Consider the following 22056-nt stretch of genomic DNA (forward strand, 5'->3'; position numbering starts at 1 on the left):
GCCCTTACGTCTGCCGTTCGGAGTCGAGCAGGATTTAGCGCGGGCATGTTGTTGAGTGACATTCCTTACGTGAATTATGTCTCTGCTCGGGGATAGGAGCTTTAGCAACTACGGCGATTATGTTCCATCCAAATGTCAACTTGACAAGCACTCGATATCTGTTGCCAAGTGATCTGTTGCCGCATTCACATAGGCAGAATTGCAGAAAATATAATATATTTATATTCATTAATTCATGAGGTCGCTAAAATGTACACGTAACAGGTATCATCGAAAATCATTTTGTTCTGTTTAACTTTGAAATTTCTCGAGATAACATGTCGAAATATGGTTGATCTTCTTAATAGTTGAAAAACGGCAAATATTCAAGCGACTGACTCTTTGAACCCATTTAAAATCTATTCACTCTGAGAAGTAACTATGAGCAGTTAATTTCAATTCACGAGGTAATCGCGAAGAAAGTGGGACAGACAAATAAAGCACAACCGGGTATATTAAATTTAATTTGGTTTAAAATATTTGAATGGTATTATCGTCTCTGAATCCTTAAATTGTGCAGGGCTAAGCGCGAGACTGCAATGCCACTCGCTGACCTATCCTCGAGCCAACATGACGCAGCAGATATTCCCAGGCATGATATGACACGGCAGTAGTGATACTTTCATTATATTGCTATGCAGCAGTTAGATGCTGCAATAGCCGCTGTACCTAGTAACATCGAGCCACGACCGTACGTTATTTCGTTATTAAGAAGACTAAATTCGTAATGTAATCAACAGAATTTTATGAACCACAAAGTCAGTAAAATAATAAATAAGGCAAATTTTATTTGTATAATCGCTTGCGTAATCTCGAAAAATGATTGATTATACAGTTCACTTTAAAACTTGAATAAGCAATAAAATGTACCGGTTGGTCTCCACCGCTTCACAAGCAGACGATTATTTGTGTGAAGGAGCGCTAATTTGATCACTATTCAGAAAGAGACCATAAATATGCGTGACTAGAAACGTGACAAACTTTATGAACATTACGTTTCCCTTTCAGTTTCTTAGTTTGGTTTTCGTACTTGTAGAGAATAGTGAATTTTTTTAGCTTGATGAGTATTTTTTCATTTATTTATTACTATCAAACTAAGTTAATTTTTGAATTGTTTAGTTGATAATATTTTAGAAAGAATCCACGGGAGGGGATTTGTATTGTAAATTTACTAAATTATTGCACAATTTGATAAAGATGATATTATAAAATTAGTAAGTGACATTATAAAGTACCTATAAAGAAAAGTTAGTAGACATGATACGGGTGTCGCCCAGCATCGCCGAAAGGTGTCGAATTTTCTGCAACGGCACATCAGATGATAACGATGGGAATTTTAGACGCAAATTTTGCGAAGACGGAACCACACAAACTGCGTCTGGTATACCCGTCCCAATCTCTAACTTGAGGAAAGATCATCACCCAACTCAGAATAGTCTTTTCAACGCAAATCAAATGAACAACGACTGTCATCAAACGCTGGAGTTATCCCGGAAACAAAGTAAAGAAAATGAGTTGCAGCGCACACAAAGAAGATTACGAACTCGATGGGAGACCCCAAACTCTAACAGCAAAATTCTCGGTGCTCCTTATGACAACGACGTCTCTCATTATCTGCGACACACAACTGCTGGTTGTTTCGAAACTTATACCAATAATAACGATAAAAAGTACAATAACACAACTCGACAAGGTTGTATGGATGTACTACAAAATATGGATTCGTGTAGCAAACTAAGCAACTATTCTTCTACGAACAGACTAAGCGACTGTGATTGCGATGTTAGCCCTAATTTTGAATTTCATGACAGCAAAAACAGCGGGAGCGATGCGCAAAAAAGTCTCGAAACCGCAACCATGAACTTCAGTGCTGAAGACTTCACAACAACAGCCGATGAAACAGACGGATCTAAGGTGAGACTCTGAGGTATTTTTACAACACTTCTCTTTAACTTCATTTATTTGTTTGTTTGTCTGCTTCAAATTTTATACTCAATATTTAACACACTTCTACCTGTCCAATCGATCTGAAATTTTGCACACTTGCGTAAACTCGTAGTCAGTGCACGAATCAATTGACAATAAATAAATTGGAAAATTTAATTTTTTCTAATATTAAAATATGCGTTTAAAAATTTCTTTTTAAAGACAACACTTCCAAAGAATCCAGTGTCTCTGATGTTACACATGTAAAATGAATTTCTAATTTTATTTTCAAACATAAAAAAAATTATTTTTAAATTTTTAATATATATGAAAAATTTTTACATTTTCAGAATTATTTATTCTGTCAGTTGATTAATGTATCGTCTCCGACTTTACGTAAGTGTGCAAAATTTCAGATCGATTGGAAAGGATAGAAGTGTGTTAAATATCGATCATAAGATTTGTAGCAGATAAAATTATTTTATAATTTTTTTAATACTGAATTTTTTTTAAATTTTCGAAATTATTTATTTTGTCAATTTATTCATGCATTGTCTCAAAATTTACACATGTGTGCAAAATTTCAGATCGATTGAAGAGGTAGAAGTGTGTTAAATATCGATTATAACATTTGTAGCAGACAGACAAACATACAAAGAACAAGAAGTGCAGTTAAAGAGCAGTGTTGTAAAAATATTTAAAATCAATTTTTTAGTGTTTGAAAATAAAATTAGAAATTAATTGTACATGTTTAACATCGCAGACACTGGATTCTTTTGAAGAGTTGTCTTTAAAAAGTAATTTTTAAACGCATATAATATTGAGTTATAATCACCCCTGTTTGATCTGTGAGAATAGAAGAGCTGCCAAAAATTAAAGGTATCGTCTATCGAATAGATAAAGTTATGTTTTTAAGAGAATTTCTGACACTGTTCCATTTGTGTCACGTCAGTTAATAAAAATAATTATCACTAGCATTGAATGAGAAAAATGTTCTAAATCTTTTGCATCTTAAGTTTGCAATTGTTTTTCTAAATTGGAACGTTTTATACACATTACCTATCCATGTGCAATGAATTCAATATTTTTACAGACTCTGTCATTAGGTGTGGGCAATGGGTTGTCAATAAGATTTGTATAGTTGAATTAACTTCAAAAATTAGTTGAAATTATCAAACGACAATTAAAGTCTCTCATGACTTTTCAAAACTATATTAACACTTTATTAATAGTTGATTTGCTGATAATTACAAACAGTTCATTACAGTTTTCACTATTCCAACAGACAGACTCACGCTCCCCTTCCCCTCACCGACGAAGCTGGAGAGGATCACCAGACTTGCGTCCCTCGCATCACGGCCCCAACACTCGTCCCTCACCTGCGTGTTCTCTCCCCTCACGCTCCATGTCTGCGTGCGCAGCTTCCTGCTCACAAGTACCATGCACCCTCACTTCTTGCTCCATTCCTGCTTGTTGCTTACCTTCTTGTTCTCAGACATCACAACAACAACATCTTCAGAATGACCAACCGCCAGCGTGGACAGCTGTGGTACATCAGCCGCTACAGGTACACGGAGTGGTAAAACTACGAAATAATTAGAATTGGAACAGTAATAATTAACTAATAACGATGATACTATCCATAATATTATTCTAGAACTAATAACTTCTGTTGGTATCAAGAATTTTCTCTGAGAATACATTAACTTTGAATTTTTTTGCCTTGCGAAACAATCTTAATCAACTTCTGACTTGATAATTTTTTATGAATTTCAGTCGATATGCACTTTTTTTGTTTACATTAACAGCCATTTTTTCCTCATTTTAGGTTTTGTTTACCCCAGACTACCGAAATTCGTGCCCTTCAATAATCGAGTCACACAGTCCCGACAAAAAGCCGCTGCGTTTCATAACCAATGATCGCCACCCTTTGGACCTAACAAGTGAAACTGAAACTTCAGACACCAATACTGGATCATTCGACTACAGACTTTTCAGCAAAACTTCTCCCTTCACGCGTCCTTTGCATCGAGATGCTCAACACAATGATTCTGGAAACGAATGTGGTACAGCATTCAGTCCGTATCAAAGCGTGAAGAAGAAAAGCCTGTACGAATTTAGCGACACGGCGCAGTCAGAAGACGATCAAACCCCAACCTGCCGGGACTACTCTGGCTGGCGTTGTAGTCCAAGCGAAGGATGCATGTCAACCCATCCTTCCTCACACAGCATAGCAACTTTTGAATCTGGCAAATCAAACTTATGTTTGGATCGCCCAACTAGCACGACCACCGTTATTCAGAGAAGCTACAGTACAGCAAATACCCCAACAAATGTCGACTCAACTCCAACGTCTACTCCATACCATCTGAACTCCTCCGAAGATTATAATCTCACAAACAACGCGTCCGATAAAGATAGCATCAACGAGGAAACTTTAATGTCGCGCAAAACGGACAGTTTGGATGAGGATGTCACAAGTTCCGACAATCCGGGACCAAGATTGTCATGGTCTCCTAAACCATCCAAGAAAAGAATTGGACGCGGCCGCAGCATGAGGAGGGATGAGAAATGCCTCAACCATCCTGATGATAAGGTGAGCAATTTGAGTGTCATATATTAGCCATATGTTACGAATATTACTTCTTTCGCTCTACTGTAGCAAAACTGACTGAAACTTTTTACTATTTCTTTAAGCATCATTCGCATTCGGTACATCTGAATAAAGATTTTCCAACAAATTTATTAATACATTTCATGACGAAACATAAAATAAAATTTAAATACCTTATATCAATAACAGTACTTTTAAGTTTAGGCTTAATGATGTCTATAAAAATTGTTTCCTTCACAAACATGTCCTTCATACTCCTATGCTACAACCACACAGGCGATTCATCATCTCATTATTCATCATGCCTGCATCCTCGTAGCTGCGACATCAAATTCGTGCAGCCGGGACTTAAATATGCACACCTCAGAACATGATGCATGACATTGTCTTAGAAGGATAGTTTACCCGCACTAATGACTGGGCAGTTTCAACTCCTACCCGAGCGATGAATCCAATTGACAATTAAAGACATATCAGCGGCGGCCAACTGTCATTTAATAATCGGCCCTCCATAAACTGATTGTGTTTCTCAACAAGGGAGCGACATTTGATGCACTAAGCTCACCCTGCACCTTAAATGGAACGCCCTCAAGTGGAGTTCTCTTGCTTACACACTTTTGCTGACCCTCTGATCTTCCTGGCAGGCGTCGACGGTAGGCGACCGTTGCGTGGGCGCGAAGGCTACGTTTCGATTCTATTACGATATGTCCAAACGCACTGATGTATAAATGGTCCTGCTCGAGGATATGATTATAAAAAGTTATTAACTTGAGGCATTGCCAACCTACGTACCATGAACACAAGATCGACTAAGAAGCAAAATTTACTTGTTGGTTGATGATGTGCACCCTTTCGATTGTCAACACACATGGTTCATGCTTTTTTCAAGAACGACGAAGCAGAATTTGGATGCTTAGACACTTCTGCTAACAGCCATACGCACGCTTATACATACACGGTCACAAACAGGCGAACATGCTCCCATACAATGGGCTGAATGTTAGCCAATAAATAGTGTAGTATGGGTATAAATGACTGCACACATGATACGTCAGGCTACTCTGCAGTGCAGTGTAGGAGATCCCAATAAACATGACGCACATTCACGAGTGAGTGTCATGTTAGTCTGCAGTGCAGTATTGGAGATGCCAACTCGCATTATGCATTACCTAAGTTGATAAGCAAGTGTGCCGAGCATCCATTGTACATGAGGTGCAGGGTTAGTCTCGCGCTGGCTCGGGTGTCGGACGGGCAAATATAGTTCCTCCTCTCCTTTGGCAAAAGTTTTGGCGAGTAGTTTGGACTCTTAGCTTGTATTCCGGATGAATAACTTTTCATGTTATTTCACACGCCTGAGTTGACACGTATGACTTATAATAAAAATGTAGGAAGATATATTGAAATCTATTTAAGGGAAAGGAGAAGAATTATCAAACGTGCGTTTGTTTCGTGTACCTACTATGGAACAGTTCATCTTGAACGGGCTTTTCCGGATTCTTCGAAATAGTGCTTAATGCGCGTGCAAATAATAATTGTTAATTATTCAATATGAGACCAATTGGCGCAGAATTTTAGAACATTAGATCAGGTTTTCGTTTCTGATAACAATATCAAAAAATCTTTTAATTGATTACAGACACAAATAAAAAAAATAAGCACGGGTAGTGTGCAAAACGTTCATATTTTCATTGGTTGTTTCGAAAATCGGCCTCTTTAATATGATTTTACCTCTACCTCGTTAAATTCCCTTTCGTTCATTTTTTTCAATGGTTGGTATTTTTAATACACACGCATTTTTTCTTGTATATTAGTATCATTTTAAGCAAAGAGTGAAAATTTTATGTTATTTGAACAATTGTTGGTGCATAAAATCAATTATGACAACCCAGGCAACAGTCCCTAGCTAACACGACTTCGTGAAGTTGAGAATCACGCCTGGGGTTGTAAATCGCACCACTCCTCTGTTACAAGATGCTTGGTCTGTTACGACCTCATTCACCGAAATTCCAACGACAAATCGAATTATACTTTTTATACTCATCCGACATAAACTATTTTTTCGTGAATTCCTCACTACTATTACTTATTAAGATTGTTAATGCTTTATTCAAAAGTAGCCAATTATAATTTTTAATTTTTTTTTCTAAATCATAGACCGTACGCACCTGGGGTGAAAAATACTCATGACGAGAAATTAGGATTTGCATGAAAGCTTCTTCCTTTATAATAAGGACGATCAACCTAATAGTAATATAGATTCATCCTATTGGGTTTCTCGAAATAAATAGTTGTTTATTCGCTGGCGATAATTGGTTGTAACTATCACAATTAATTTTGCATATCACTGTCTAGCTTGCTGTCTGCCAGCCTCATGTTTTCCGGGATGCCGAAGTAGGTTCTGTTGTACCTGACTTTTAAGTTTCGACTGCTGGTTCTTCCTGGCTTACGTCCCATCTTTGTTTTATTTGCTTTATAGTGTTTGCCGATATCTTAATTTATAGAAAAAATAACCGACGGAGTTTGTTTACTGGTTATTAACATGGAGTTCTAGTATATAGGATAGTAGTGTCGGCCCTAAATAAAAGACCTAGTTTAATACGATGATAGATAATGATAGTTAGACCAATAGATAACGAACAGATTATTTTATATTGAAGATGAGTAATAGATTGGATAAGATAACATAGATTTTATGATCATTTGAGTTTTATTTATGATTTAGGTCTTGATCTTAACTATATGTAAATTTAGTTGTTCGTCTGATTATACTTGTACTATTAAATTTTGAACTGATGAAGAAGCTGGACCTAACGTTTTCAAGGAAAATTTGGTGAATTTTCTTGCTGGCATTTTATTCGTTTTCAATTCTTAGTTCTTCTCTTAAAAAATGGACAAATTGAAATTTTGTAGATCGTTAATTCATCAAGTTACTAAACATGAGAAATGTCACTCCAATTGAGTTAAGCAATCCCTCACATATATATTATGCAGCCACGAAATTACACGGAATGATTTGTATTGGCGAAAATGTCCGGCAGATACGGAGTTTTCTTACTTGCCCATAGTTCTATACATCGTTTGCAAACATAACGGTAAACGCATCATCAGTTTCATATAATCATCAAGTGTGGTGCCTGCAGCACCTTGGAGGGCTGCATGTCACGAGTGTTGTGTAGTGTCCTTCACGCTCCTGCCTTGTTCGGCAGTGGCTTGGTGCGGGTGTTGGGGTGCAAGAAGTGTTGGGTGTGAGGCTGCCCTCCCCTTAGAATCTCTGTTTTTTTTGTTTGTCTGTTTGTTCCTTGCCGTCTGCATGGAAGCATTCTATGAGAACCGAGTTTAAAAATATATCTGAGGTTACGTGCACTCACACCTAAAATACAATACATCTATTTTCACTTGCATCCAATGTGCGATTGTGCAGGCTACAAAAAAGGCTAAAAGGCTATGGTTTTAATCTCAATGCACATTTCTTTTCGTATGTTTTTTTGTTGTTATTGAATCATTTGAGTTGCGCAGACTGGCGCTCCAAACGGGTTTCCGCTGGTTTTGGATCGTTGAGTAACGTGTTCAATTTGATTCGTTCAGCACCTCTGCCATCCAGCACCTCTTCTTGATGTTTGTTGTTTACTTTAACAAATAGTCGAAGTTGTTTAGGAATATTCACAATATTAGATTACTTAAAACGCCGTTCACTTCTCAACCGTTCATTTTTCATGTGATTGCATCTTTAGCTCATTCGTTTATATCAAGAATCTCTAAACCGAGCTTGAGTAAAGTTCAAAGTGTTTGTTTCGAGGTCGAATTCGACCAACATTTCTTCGATCGGAATTTTTCATCCATGGACGATGTCAGAAGGTTAAGATGGTATCTTGTGGTGCTCATACTCTGTTCAAAACGGCACCATGTTTGAGTGCGTTTGGGGAATGGCAGACGGTCGGCCGATGATGCTGCGGCTATGATATGCTATAAAGTTTCGCACAAAGTTACATTTAACGTACGTATCAAAAACGTGTCATGGCGCATGACGCATCCTATATGTCTTGGATTAAGAAGGGCTTAAACACACACAGGCTTAACACACTGACTTAAAATTTTGCAGGCTGATAAAAAAATATCTGAATAAATTAAATGACAGATTGAATTCTAGGGAGGAGTTTCTGTTGAGGATAACTTTGAACGTGAATTTTGTTTACAGTTTTTGAGACATACCTGGCTGTCTAATTTCATCTAATCATAAATGATAAAACTGCATATCTAGTTAAATTTTATTTCCAAGGATTGATCGTTGACCAAGAATTCCTGCAGCTCTTATATGTATGAATATTCCCTCATTGTAGGGAAATTTGTGCTCAAATTTTAACCTCTCGAGTTTCGCCAAATAACAACATGATTTATTGTACTTAGCTCCTCTCCGGACTATTGTCGATAATATTGATGAACAATTTTGATATTAAATTAATTTCATTATTTTTCGTATCTTATGTTAATCATTTGGTCTCCGGGGGTTACTATTTAAGCTATGCATAATCATATTCAAAAGTGAGAATTACAACGACAGTGAAAGCGCGACAACGTTTGGAAAAATAATTTAGGTCCAACCTTAACAATGGGCTATAAACCATGGCTGTTAACAGGGCCAAGGCTATGTAAAAAGTACCCACGACTTACTGCCACGTGCACCGAATGTCAGAAATGAACTCAGCCGAGTTGTACTGCATGCCCGACAGATGCGTACGCGTAGGTATGTCACTACAAGCATTTGCATTTCACGCGATAAGCAAGCATTGGCAGGCGGTCGTTGCCGGTAACACTATCTGCTTTGTTGCTTACTTTTTTTTAATTAGTTTTCTTTGTGACAGAGTCTGAGAGCCTTTTACAACGTACATTTTAACTCGATCTATATTGTTGCAAAACGCTAGGCGCATACCACAAGCAGGGGACTGTCGACATTCAAACAGGAAAGCAAAAGTGCGCTCTAGCTTTCTGGAAATGCAGTCGTTGGTCATCAACAAGGAGAGCTAAGCAAGTTGAGTGCAAGATCCTGTCGGTCTCACGTGTTGGACACTCATGAGCTCGCACGAGATTGAGACTGTGTTGCTCAAATGTTCGTCACTCTCCAATGGTCGTCTGACGAGTCCAAACAATTCTGTAAAAATTTGGGAAACACAGTTTATTTCCCTTGCGTTACTATATTTGCGCTCACTGATGCGTAGTTAAATGAATCTGAAATTTGTATCGCTTATCAAAACACACAAACAATGTTAACTTAGTACGTGATATTTCATGGGAATGAAGCAATTGGACAGATTAGCGTAGGACAGAAGCAAACAATGGACAAAACCAAACTTGAGATGTCTTAGAGGATTGTGCTTCATTAATGTGTTTCACTAATGTTCACTCAAAAAAAATTTCGTTTTATTTTTCCAAGCTGGGATAATTGAGGAACGCCTATAACCTTTTTCTTCCGTATAATGGTCATGTATCATCTCATTATGTACTACGATTAATTTTCTTTCACGACTGCGTGCAGTTTTGTGATATTTAGGTATGACTTGAACATTTCTTTTCGTATAATTCTTGAACAAAATAAAAAATTGGAGCTTTGGGAGGATTTTGAGTCTAGACACTCCTAAAGATGCACGCCATAAAGCGCTACTTCCTTGGTCGAAAGCGCAGAAACTCGACTGAAAGCGTAAGTACGGCTTTCCATTTACAAGAGATTTACTCAATCATCTTCTCATTAATTTATTTCGCTGATTAAATGTTGTCACCTTGCAAAATGTAAATAATAAAAAATTTCGTGTATATGTTGGCTATGTTCCACGAAAACCGGCGCTGTAAGTCGACCTTCCATTGCGTTTTTGCGGAAACAAAACCGTTTGTCATGTTACAAACTTCCATAATAGCAATGAATTAGTAAATCATATATTTCTCTAAATTATAATACTCTTCTTCGCAGCTGTTACATGCGGGTTCAGGATGCACTGCATATTAAGCCAAATCCTCTTGATATTACTCTGAGTCTCCTAATAGAGATGGTTTAAAAACCATAAAACACATTGATTAAGAGTACATATTTTTTCAGCTCACGGACGTTGGAACAACTTGCACCTGTTCTGCAAGCAAAAACAACAATGGCGTCAATAACACCAATACTACTGGGAGACATGGAGGCCGGAGACGCAGAGATGTGTCCCCTTCTCTTTCCCTGGGGGGCATCTTTGGTGGACGAAATACCATGTGGAACGGAGGTCCCGGTCAGGAAAGCCCTCCGCCGGGCCGCCGAGACCCATACCGTCGAAGCGTGAGCCTCGGTCAAATCCTGCAGGGGGATGGCCACAGCGAGAGGTCTGCCCACCGTGGGTCTCGTGAAGGTTGCACCCCAGAGATTGACGACCCAGATGGTGACACTGATGAACGTGAACTCACTGAGTTCGAGAAGGAGAACTTACTTTTCTTGAAGGACCTAGACAACAGCTATCATAACCAGGAGCCTATATACATGGAGCCTTACGATATGAACCATATGCTGCAGATGTATCAGCAGCAGCCTGGGCCGTATCACAGGACCGCGTCAGTTCTTTCTAACAGCAACACGAGTCTTGTGTCCGCTTACTCGGATGACTCCGTTTCTGGTACGTGGCAGAATCATGCAATTAGTGTTACTAGATAGGTTTTACTGTTTTGCTCTACATTGAGGTTCTAAGAGTATTTGTCGTGCACTTCGTACAAGCGCATTTTTCGTTCACATCACTAGTCATCACTAGCATCATTTTTGGCTATACAACTTATCCCATTCGCACCAGGTCTGAATCCAAGCCCACATTATCTGAGATGAAGTACTGGATCATTGTTGAGAATCTGGGGAAAATTACTCCCAACTTAAGTAGGCTAGAGGTTGTCAAACAGAACTGATTATTTTTTCCACAGTATTCCATTGCGAAAGCATTAGATAAAACACTGAAAACAGAGTACACTGACGAAATCTTGACTTTTAACTTGAGTGCGCTTTTGTACCTGGGAAGCTAAGGAGACTACAGCAAGTAGCCTCGGCGGCTGTAGTCGCATAAAAATTTAAGAATCATTATTACCTGAATTTGTTAAAACTAGAATAGTTTACCAGCTAATTCGAGTATCAGCAAAGAAAATAGTGAAATTATTTGCTATGGAATACTATTTTATCATCGTTTTCAACTTGCTGAAACCAAGGTGTTCAAATATGAATTATTTTTAAGAAATCCTGAAATATCGTAGGCTTAGCGTATTTCTGATATGATGGCACAGAGTGAAGTAAAATCACCGTTTATTTGCAATGGCGTGTTGTAATTCCAATTAATCAGTCTGTTTATGCCATGCAATGCGACTCATTCCAAGTTTAATCCTATCAATGTTGTTAGTCATTTATTATTTAGGAATTAAGAGAACGTAGTAATAGATTTTTTGCACAATTTATTAAACAAGGTATCAACAAAATAATTGGATCAAGCAACGCCGTTAAATATCATCTCGTGTTCCAGGAGAGTCAACACCACGTGGAAGCTGCGGTAGTCCATTTAGGGGATCGGGGCAAAGACCTTCCCCGAGCAGAGCACAGAACTGCTACCTCCTTCGCAGTGCCTCACGTCCCCATGAGGAACAACCTGCAGAGGAGGAAGACGAAGTCGAAGACGACGAAGGAGAGGAAGAAAATCTTCCGTCCAGCAGGGCTCGTTCCAGCATCCCCGTCCCGACGTCCATGAACCCTCTGGCCATCGCTGCTGCGGCTGTGGCCGCCGTAAACGCTGCCGCGGCAGCACAGTACAATCATAGTCAGTGCAGTACAATTTCAATCAGCATAGTACAATTTCAGTCAGTATAGTACAATTTCAGTCTGTATAGTACAATGTCAGTCAGTATAGTACAATTTCAGGCAGTATAATACAATTTCAGTCAGCATAGTACAATTTCAAATAGCATAGTACAATTTAATTCAGTATAGTACAATTTCAGTCAGCTTATATAGTACAATTTTAGTCAGCATAGTACAATTTAATTTCAGACAGCATAGTACAAGTTCAGTCAGTATAATGCAATTTCAGACAGCATAGTACAATTTGAGTCTGTATAGTACAATTTCAGTCAGCATAGTACAATTTTAGCCAGTATAATACAATTTCAGTCAGCATAGTACAATTTTAGCCAGTATAATACAATTTCAGTCAGACAGCATAGTACAATTTCAGTCAGCACAATATAATTCAGTCAGCATAATATAATTTTTGACATCTCGTACAATTCCCATCAGCCCCATGCACTACCAGTCAGCCCAATTAAATTCTTGTATGAAATATACAATTTCAGTGAATACCATACAATAACAATCAGTTTCGTGCGATTCCAATCATCCGTGCATATTCACTAAATTCAGTTATTACCGTTGAATTCATTCGGTGCCATTGTAATCACCCCATATTATTCCAGTTACTGTCGTTGAATTCCAGTCGATATCATCCAATACTAGTCAGTAGCAAATATAACCACTTAATACCATACTATCCAGTCAATGACAAGTTTTCCATTCATTTCCACAAAATATCCGTCAATACCATACAATTCCAGTCAAGGCCTTTTAATTCCATGCAGATACATTCCATAAATGTTTGTTAGACCTCTCTGGAAGCACCGGTTACCTAAAAATTATGATATTATTGATATTTGTTGAATTTTGGCACGATTTTCATCGCTAACTAAATCAGAGCCAGCTGAGCTTGATTGTAACTAAGCTATTACCAGTCAGTCAATCAAAGTTGAACACATCGGGAATTTAATCCCCTATTTTCATATCACAAATTGGGGTGTAAGAGGTTTTAAGCCCTTTCTAAGATTTAATAACAGTGAACGAATGTCTTACATGAATTAACCAGCATTCGTAAGTCTGTCTCGGTCTGTAGCACTAATTCTTGCATGATCGGTGATTGCCTCATTTAATAAAGTCAAAGGATTTAACGTTCGTACTCGTTTCTGTCAATGGACTCCTGTGCTCATTTATATTAAATTGTAGAGTTGTGAGTTTTTATACAGTTTTTGCTATTATCTACATAATTATCAGGAGATTGTAAATGTTCAAAATGTACTCGTTTCCCAGATTCTTATAAATTATATACAATCAACTTCATATCATTGTTATCATTACCAACATAATTCGCGCAGAAAATTTAATGTTCCAATTTAATGTTAAAGTTTTATGTATCGTCATTACGTCCGTCCATAATGTTTCAGACTCCGGCTCCGGGCCAAGCACCATGTCCAGTTCGGGAGGCGTGTCTTCCGCGTCGTGGTGGAGCAACAATTTGTATGGCAATTCCTCCACTCTTCCTCGTCTGCGCTCCTCTGACCCTCCACTCCACTCCAGCACTCACATGGGCACCCCTCCTCGGGAGAGGAACTGCGAGTCGCCTTCGAGTAGTCGTGTTAGATCCATACCTTCCCACTCGACAGCTCGAACCCATTCATCTTCTTCGTCTGTGTGTCAGTGGACCCGCTCCAATTCCCCAACCACGACAAGAACTCATTCACCAACTTCCACCTTATCGGCTGCTCCTCCTTCACAAATCCCGCGATCTGTGTTGTCTCTCCGGCAGTCATTTGCTCGGAACGCTATTACCTCAACCTCTTCTAATCAATTTCCTTCGTCGGGTATTCCTTCTACTAGAGGACTGCGCTCCCTCTCCTCTGCCTCCTACAGAGGTGTGGGGATGAACTCGTCAGTCTCAGCCATCCCCAGGAGCCGAGGATCACGCGATCGTTCCCCACATAATGAATCGTCTTCGGGCACCTCCAGGATTCCTGGGCAATCTTCGTTGTCAGCCGACCGCTTCATTCAAGGTAATGGTGGTGCTTTGCTGTTGTTGCTTGAACTGGCCATATTATTTGCATCTCTGGCTCACTCTATGACGAGGCTTTACCAATAAATGGAAATATTCCATCTAAAACATTGCAGATGCAATTTTATCGCTGTTAAATATAAATAATAATCACTTTATTATTATTTCTCGTTGCAACAATTATAATCGCTAGTCAGTCCAGTCTGGGCGAACAAGGAAGCTGGCGAGTGTAATATTCCTTATACGCTTGATGAATCATCGTTACTGTGACGAACAAACCAGAACTCACGTGATACTTTATTCCAATGGCATTGGTCGAGTAACACGTCGTGCCATTCGTTTCATATGAATGAACGTTGTCAAATTCATATGAATGAACGTTTTGTCGTTCATTCAAATATGAATGAACGTACAAAATTCATTTCCCCTGCAATCAAGTTGAAAAGCAATAGATTGAGACATTAGTATGTTAAGGAGTTAGACTGTATTTTAACCTTACCCGCTCGCGAAAAGTTATCTTATTCATACACTTTGTAGGTATATCGGCTGTTCGATACCCTCATGTTGACGTAAGGTGTCCATGGTAACGACTTGTGATGGTGGCGTGTTATTGTGTTAGAAACTTCCTGCAACGCAGTCGCTGTCACGTTGGACCGTCGTGCGTTCCTCATGTGGAGAATTCACTTCAATATACCAAAAGTGTTATTGTTATTTTAGTGGCTATTTAGTATCTACTGAGAACGAAACGCTACGGATTAGTAACTGATGTGATGTACCTATGCAAAACATTTGGCACGAGTGATGATAAATTCAGCTGGTGCTTGTTCGTTAATGTTGTTCGTAAAAATATTGGACTCAAAGCAAGTAGATGCTATGAAATCGATGCGCTAGTGACAAATAATTTGAGAGTTGATAATTGACCAATCAGATTGATATTAACTTCGTCATTAATGATCATCTATCATTGATAATAGATCAATCAAATTGATCTTATTGACTTTTTAGTCTCGTTCCCGCATTTGTTTAATGTTATGTTGAAAATGTTGTGCCACGGAAACACTTTAGTTTATTCATCAAATAAATAGAATTAGAAAAATAAATAAGCTTAATTAAGATGCTGAATTTAAAGTTAAACAGATAAAAAACTGACGAGATGCGTGAGCACGACTTTTTGCGTCGCTCAATGTCACATAACTGTTACAACGGCGTCAACCTTCACGCGAGTATAAGCAAACAACAACACAGCGACAATCTAGATAATGAGACTGCGTTCACCGAGACCAGGAGCTGTTTGATTAACCGCCACACTTCAAATATACGACGCAGCTTCGTCAGATCTGGTCCAAGATTACCTCTTGTCCCAGCATTACGAGGGGAGGCGTTTCAAACTAACAATTCAGAGACGTGGCATACCCGACAGCATTCATCCACTAATGTGACGACCATCAATTTGGATGAAGAGAAATGCGATAACATTTCTGCAGGGGCACTTCTCAGTCCTAGGTACAATTTTCGATCTGAGTCCAGGAATCTGTTTTCTAATATGAATGAAAGCATAGGAGATTCTTGCTCTCCTGGTCCTGCAATTCGCAGGAAAGTCCCTCCTCTGGAACCGACAACACGAAATGTGAAGAGAAAAACAACAGTTCCTCAGATCCGTAATAATAACCAGCATAACAGAAAGTTGTTTAATACTTCTGAAGAATTTAGGATGAGCATTAGTACTGTTGATGATCTGCGCTCCGGATTGACGCAGTCATGTGATTCTCTGCAGCACGATAGGTGCTTCGACGAGGCAGTTCCTGTGAATATACCTCCAATCGCTCAAAGGTCTCACGGTCACTTTTCTGTTCACGAACAACCATCTTATTACTCCCCGCCAGTCGGATTTATCCCTATTCCTGATGAACAATCTTTTCATCCCGCCTACTATCTCAGTTCATCTGTTGACGGGATGCCGTGGCCCCAGGTAGAACATTACATGTACAGCTACCATGATATCCCGGACTATGGTGAGAGATACCCAGACCCAGTCAGGATAGCGGTATCTCAGTGCAGCACATCCACGGACATGATCAATCGTTTGGTGCAGCCACTGCCTATCTACCATCATTTACAAAAGCCTGGCAGTCTAGGTATGTTTCATGCAAGATCAACCGGCGATATTCGAGTGCCATCTGAGAGACTACTGCTTGGCTGTCGCTTACCTCTCAAGCCTGTGTCAGGTAAAATATTTCTTTTGTGTTCTTTGTTGTTATGAAATACTGTGAAACTTAAAGAGTTGAGAAAAGGTTTAAATCTGCTTCAGCTATTTAAGAGCATCTTGTCGGTCGTTTCTGTATACGATTGTGGTAGGAAAGTAATTGAAGCTTGTTTGTTTCTTTGTTGATTATTTTATCCTGAATTTAGGAGCTACCTAGTATTTTTATCACATATCACGTACGTTGACAGAGAATTATTCATGAGCTCAGCTACAGTTTGTGTGACCCTCAAGGTGTGATGCAATTGAGCACTTGAAGAATAAAAGAAATTTCTGATCTGTTGTTCTGTTTTCTGATATTGGTTGCCCAACATGTTCCCATTACTTAATCTCGTTCAATACTATTTAACGAGAGTAAAATAATGCCAAACAGCGATGTGGTCCCTACTTAATTCACTTTCTGAGCGAGAGTTGAGACTCAAAAAGTCTCATTTTAGAAAAATTCAGAAATTGGCCACTCTCATAGTTAATAGAAATTGGCCACTCTCAACTTAAATTCGGTTTCCTTCACTGCAAATAAGGACTGGCTTAATTTGCTACGTCAATTAATTTGCGATTGGCGTCAGTGGTCAATTTCGCTCCTATTTTCGTGCCTCGATTCCGTACACTATAAAAGAATAGATAAACTTGGTAGCTAAAAATTGCCTATCTTAAATGAATTTATTAAAAAGAATACGTGTTTACTATGTCCGACTTGGCCTATGATTCCGAAGATATAACGCTTGTATAGTTTATAAGTATTGTGGTGATGCGCCGCAAGATAGCCGCTGGTGCACACGCACCGAAGGACGAGGCGTTGCGCTGTCGCTGTGTTGCAACTGAGATTGCAAACGATGGCCGCTCATCTGGCATGATACTATGAAAATCATTGTAACTCTATTCTGTAGCCATAACTACATTTTAGATAAGTAACTCTTTCTACAACTGTTACTCCAATCTATTAAGAATAATGTGTTCTACAATGGCAAGGTCTCGGTGACTAGAATCTATAGAGGTATTAATTGGAATTGGAAAAATTTGGAAGCGTTCAAGTATCTCGATTCATTAAAACTGAATCAATTCTATTCTGTCCTTCTAATTGAAATGCACTGATTTGTGTTCATCTACACTGCTAAGTGTAGATGAAATTTTAGCAAGTTTTAAGCCCTTACTAGGACATATCTGAATGGAACGTAAGTGAACGCCCTATACCTGTACTTCTGGTGCAATTTTAATTGCTGCATAATGTACCTAAGAGTACTAGGGCACATTTAAAATACTCGTTACTGTACCATTAGTCTCATCATTTTTATATTGGTCAAGGTTGCTTCTGTAACAATAACTGTACCATAAATTTTGCATATTTCAAAATTATATGTACTATATAATTTTACACATACACACACACAAATCTGTGGTGGCAGTAGCTTATAGAGTTTTCCACGAGTGACTTTACAAGTGACGATGCTTGATATTGCTGACTACATGCACTTGTAACTCGTGACCGTGCTTGTCGTAAGGTGTGATTGACTGGCCTTGTAGTGAAGTATGACCGTGCTTGTCACGAAGTGTGACCATTCTTGTCATGAAGTGTGACTCTGCTTGTCGGAAAGTGTGACTCTTCTCGTCGTGAAGCGTGACCGTGCTTGTCACGAAGTGAGACTCTGCTTGTCACGAAGTGTGACCATTCATGTAATGAAGTGGGACTCTGATTGTCGGAAAGTGTGACCCTACTTGCTGATAAGTGTGACCGTATACTTATATATCAGGTATTTAGCTAACTCTAGAAATGGCGTTGTCATTTTGTAACTTATGGCCCACGCGTTCCGTAAATTTTGGACAACGCTTGTCGTAACGTGCGGCCAAGCGTGCTGTAACGTGCGGGTGACTCGTGTCGTAAAAGTGCGGCCACGCGTGCCGTAACGTGACGTAAGATTAAGAGAAGTGATCGCGCGCATCACCACCCGCGTTCACAGGCGTGACGGCCTACGCTGTGTGTGTATAGGAAACGAGCTGGTATCAGTCAGTCAGTGGCTTCCGTGTCAGTCTCACATCATCGACTTGGTGCACTCGACTCCACTTCTCCCAGTGCACTAGAATACAAATGGCCGCTTGTGCTAAGATTAAGTGGTTCGAGATTCACATGGATCTTAGTGGATCAAGATGCACAAAGATCTTAGTAAATCAAGATTCACGTGGAATTTAGTGATCAAGATTCATATGGATCTTAGTGGATCAAGATACACAAAGATCTTAGTAGATAGATCAAGATTCACATAGAATTTAGTGGACCAAGATTTACATGGGTATTTGTGGATCAAGATCCACAGTGTTCTTAGTAAATCAAGATACGCATGGATCTTAGTGGATCAAGATTCACGATTGCTTGCTCTGAATCATTTCACAGACTCGAGAACGAACTTGACTTGCACAGTTTATTTATTCTTTGCGAAGTTTATTGAACCGGTGAAAAAGGTGTGTGTTTCAGTGCTTTGGGATGTGAGGATGTTTCAGTAAAGCTGTTGTGTTTCTATGGAAGTTTTTGGAACCTCGAGACTGTCCAAACGATGTAGCATAGATCGATGGAGCATAGATTTCATGCGATTCCAATCATCCGTACATTTTTAAGAATTCATATATTTCCTATGTGTTTGCGGTAGGTAACATTTTAAGCTCATTTTTCTGCGCTCGACATTTAAAAATGTGTACAAATAAGTTTATTCAGCTGTTCAGTGTTTCAAAAGATCATTAGAAGAATCTGTAACTGGAGTAAGGGAACTTCAATTTTATATATTCGTGAAATTCTAAATAATAAAGTTTATTTATGCACGACCACGTTTGCCATCAAGGTCAGTATAAGTTATAATATTCATTGAACCTAGAAATTTCTTGGTCTAATAATAAATATCGATGGGTCGATTTTATGAGGCTTATTTGCTCAAAACAGTTCTAACAGGCCGACGAATTTTCCTATTGCCAATGAATTTTTGGCTGGTGTGAAATATATTTTCTTCAAAAGGGTTTAACCGTTCGAATAACGGTAATTTGTCAAGCATGTAACTGCTAATAACCAAAAATTAATTGTGTCCATAAATACCATTGCCTGCGCCGCTGGATTGACCTGCTCTGATTATGCCACCATAAAATTTAGATCGAGAGGAGCTTTTTCTGGCAAAAATACCAGGTATCTCAAAATTTTGATTTGAAATTTATTAATAATTATCAAAAACTACGAAAAATTTGGTTTTGTGACGCATGATATCATGAGATATACATTCATGCCTTCGTGTCATTCACGCCTTCTTAGTACTTTGTATGAACTAAGATTGGGTAATTGGGTACTTCCAATTGGGTAATTATAATTATTTTGCATGCTCCTGTGTGAATAAAGAATAAATAAGTAAGACAGTAGCAATGTACTCTGGTGATGATTTATGGATAAGCGCATTGGATAAAATTATCCGCTTTTTGTACAATTGTCGTTACTGTTATTATTGCTGCCGTTAGTGTCATTGTTGCTGTCGTTGCTGTTGTTGTTGCTGTCGTTGCTGTTGTTGTTGCTCTTCTTGCTGTAATTATTGCTCTCCTGTTCTTATTACATCATTGATATCTTTGCTATCATCGTAACTGTCGTTGCTGTTATTATTGCTGCCGTTACTGCAGTTATAGCTCCCATTGTTACTATCATTGTTATCTTTGCTGTCATCATAACTATTGTTATAATATTCTTTGACTTTTAACCTTTGTATTTTATTTGAATGAAAAGGTGAATGCTCATTAGAAGTCGTACCTGTACAGATTCTCTCTTTAATATTCTTAATTGTTTGTCTTTCAGGTAAGCCTGGTTGACTTACAATGCTCTTCATCAGATGACCTGTCACGTGAGTACAATATAAAAATAAAGTACGTGAGCTCCATGCTAGAAATCCCATGTACGTGTTGAAATCCCTTCGCGATGGCCATACCGGCAAGGCCCCAAACAGGCAAATAACGTCAAATTAACGTTGATTCTAATCGAAAACGTTTAAGTCACCGTTGATTCAGCGCCACATGTCTGCATGGAGGGACGTAAAACGAACCCGCATGCGTACGTGCGCCGCTCCCATGTTGGGCGAGCCTTGACCTCGGAGCGTCGGTCCCTCGACCGCTCCTCTGAAAGTTGCATTATAGCTCCCATTGTTACTATCATTGTTATCTTTGCTGTCATCATAACTATTGTTACTGTCATTAGTTCTGCCGTTGCTGTTATTATTTCTGCCATATAACACTTGTTATAGCTGCCGTTGCTGTCGTCTTAACTGTCATTGTTGCTACTATTCCAGCGGTGGCTGTTATTATGGCTGACGTGCCTGTTATTATAGCTGTGGTTGCTATCGGAATGATTTTCGTTACTGTTATTATTTCTGCCGTTATTGATGTCATTGTTGTAGTTGCTGCTATGATCGCTATTGTTGTGGTTGCACAGTTTTATTCGCAAGTGGCCTTGTAGCAACGACTAGCGTTTTAGTGACGAAGCTTCGCCGCTTTCGATCATGCGTGTGGCGTCCGCGTCATGGTGATGGAATGCGCGTTAAATAATATATTGTAGAATGAGCGTCATGCTAGTGGAATTTATTTTACGCTGGTGGAGTGGTCGTGATTCTAGGAGTATATGAGCGTCATGCTAGTGCAACTTATTTTATGCTAGCGCAGTGGTTGTGATGCTAGTGGCAGCTTGTGCTTCATGCTAGAAGAATGGGCTACGTACTAGTGGAGTGTATACCGTTTTAGGCGCGTGCGTCTTACTAGTGCATATTACACCGAAAGAAATTAGTAAGATTTTGCACGAGTAGCCATGCACTCTTTGTTTTCCGCATTTTGACATTTTTTCAATTTGGCCTGGCAGAAGGGCGTATCAGCGCTACGTTTTGGGAAGTGATTCACAATTTGGACACTCCGACACCTTAATTTTTCTGAGTATGACCAGGCCAGTTGCAAGCTACATCGTGGTATTCTTTCTGCATGATCGAGAGTTGTGTGATGAAGTGTATTTTTGCCTTCGCATAGTTAGTTTCAAATGCATTATTAGAGATCAGAAGTGTTTCAGCTGGGAAAATATATACACCGACAAAATTTTGGCCTTATATAGTCTTGGTACAACTTGAAAAATTAGTGAGACATTGTCCAACAAATAGCGATGAACCAAGTTGGCCCCGTAAAAGGATGTTATAAAAGGTGCTGTGGGTAGGAAAGTGTGACACTATTTGAACAAAAGGTCCGGTACATTTTTTTGAGCGTATAGTACCAGGTAAATAACTGTCGTTGCTGTTATTATTGCTGCCGTTACTGCAGTTATAGCTCCCATTGTTACTATCATTGTTATCTTTGCTGTCATC

At 39.0% G+C, this 22056-nt stretch overlaps 1 protein-coding gene across 5 annotated transcripts in view; it reads left to right on the forward strand.

Annotated features, from left to right (window-relative positions):
* Positions 1 to 1287: 1287 nt before the first annotated feature.
* Positions 1288 to 22056, forward strand: part of LOC108679320 — a 58310-nt gene continuing 37541 nt past the window's right edge. For 3 of the 5 annotated variants that reach the window (XM_018167921.2, XM_018167920.2, XM_018167919.2), the window contains exons 1-6: positions 1289 to 1953; positions 3251 to 3532; positions 3794 to 4561; positions 10665 to 11214; positions 12097 to 12387; positions 13838 to 14443. In XM_018167921.2, the coding sequence (XP_018023410.1) occupies positions 1297 to 1953; positions 3251 to 3532; positions 3794 to 4561; positions 10665 to 11214; positions 12097 to 12387; positions 13838 to 14443 (3154 nt within the window). In that variant the 5' untranslated portion in view covers positions 1289 to 1296. Of the gene's footprint in view, positions 1954 to 3250; positions 3533 to 3793; positions 4562 to 10154; positions 10272 to 10664; positions 11215 to 12096; positions 12388 to 13837; positions 14444 to 22056 lie in introns of those variants that run through there. The other 2 variants (XM_018167918.2, XM_018167923.2) reach the window with 2 other exon arrangements.

This window comes from Hyalella azteca, unplaced genomic scaffold, assembly GCF_000764305.2.
Source record: "Hyalella azteca isolate HAZT.00-mixed unplaced genomic scaffold, Hazt_2.0.2 contig16275, whole genome shotgun sequence".
NCBI lineage: Eukaryota > Metazoa > Arthropoda > Malacostraca > Amphipoda > Hyalellidae > Hyalella > Hyalella azteca.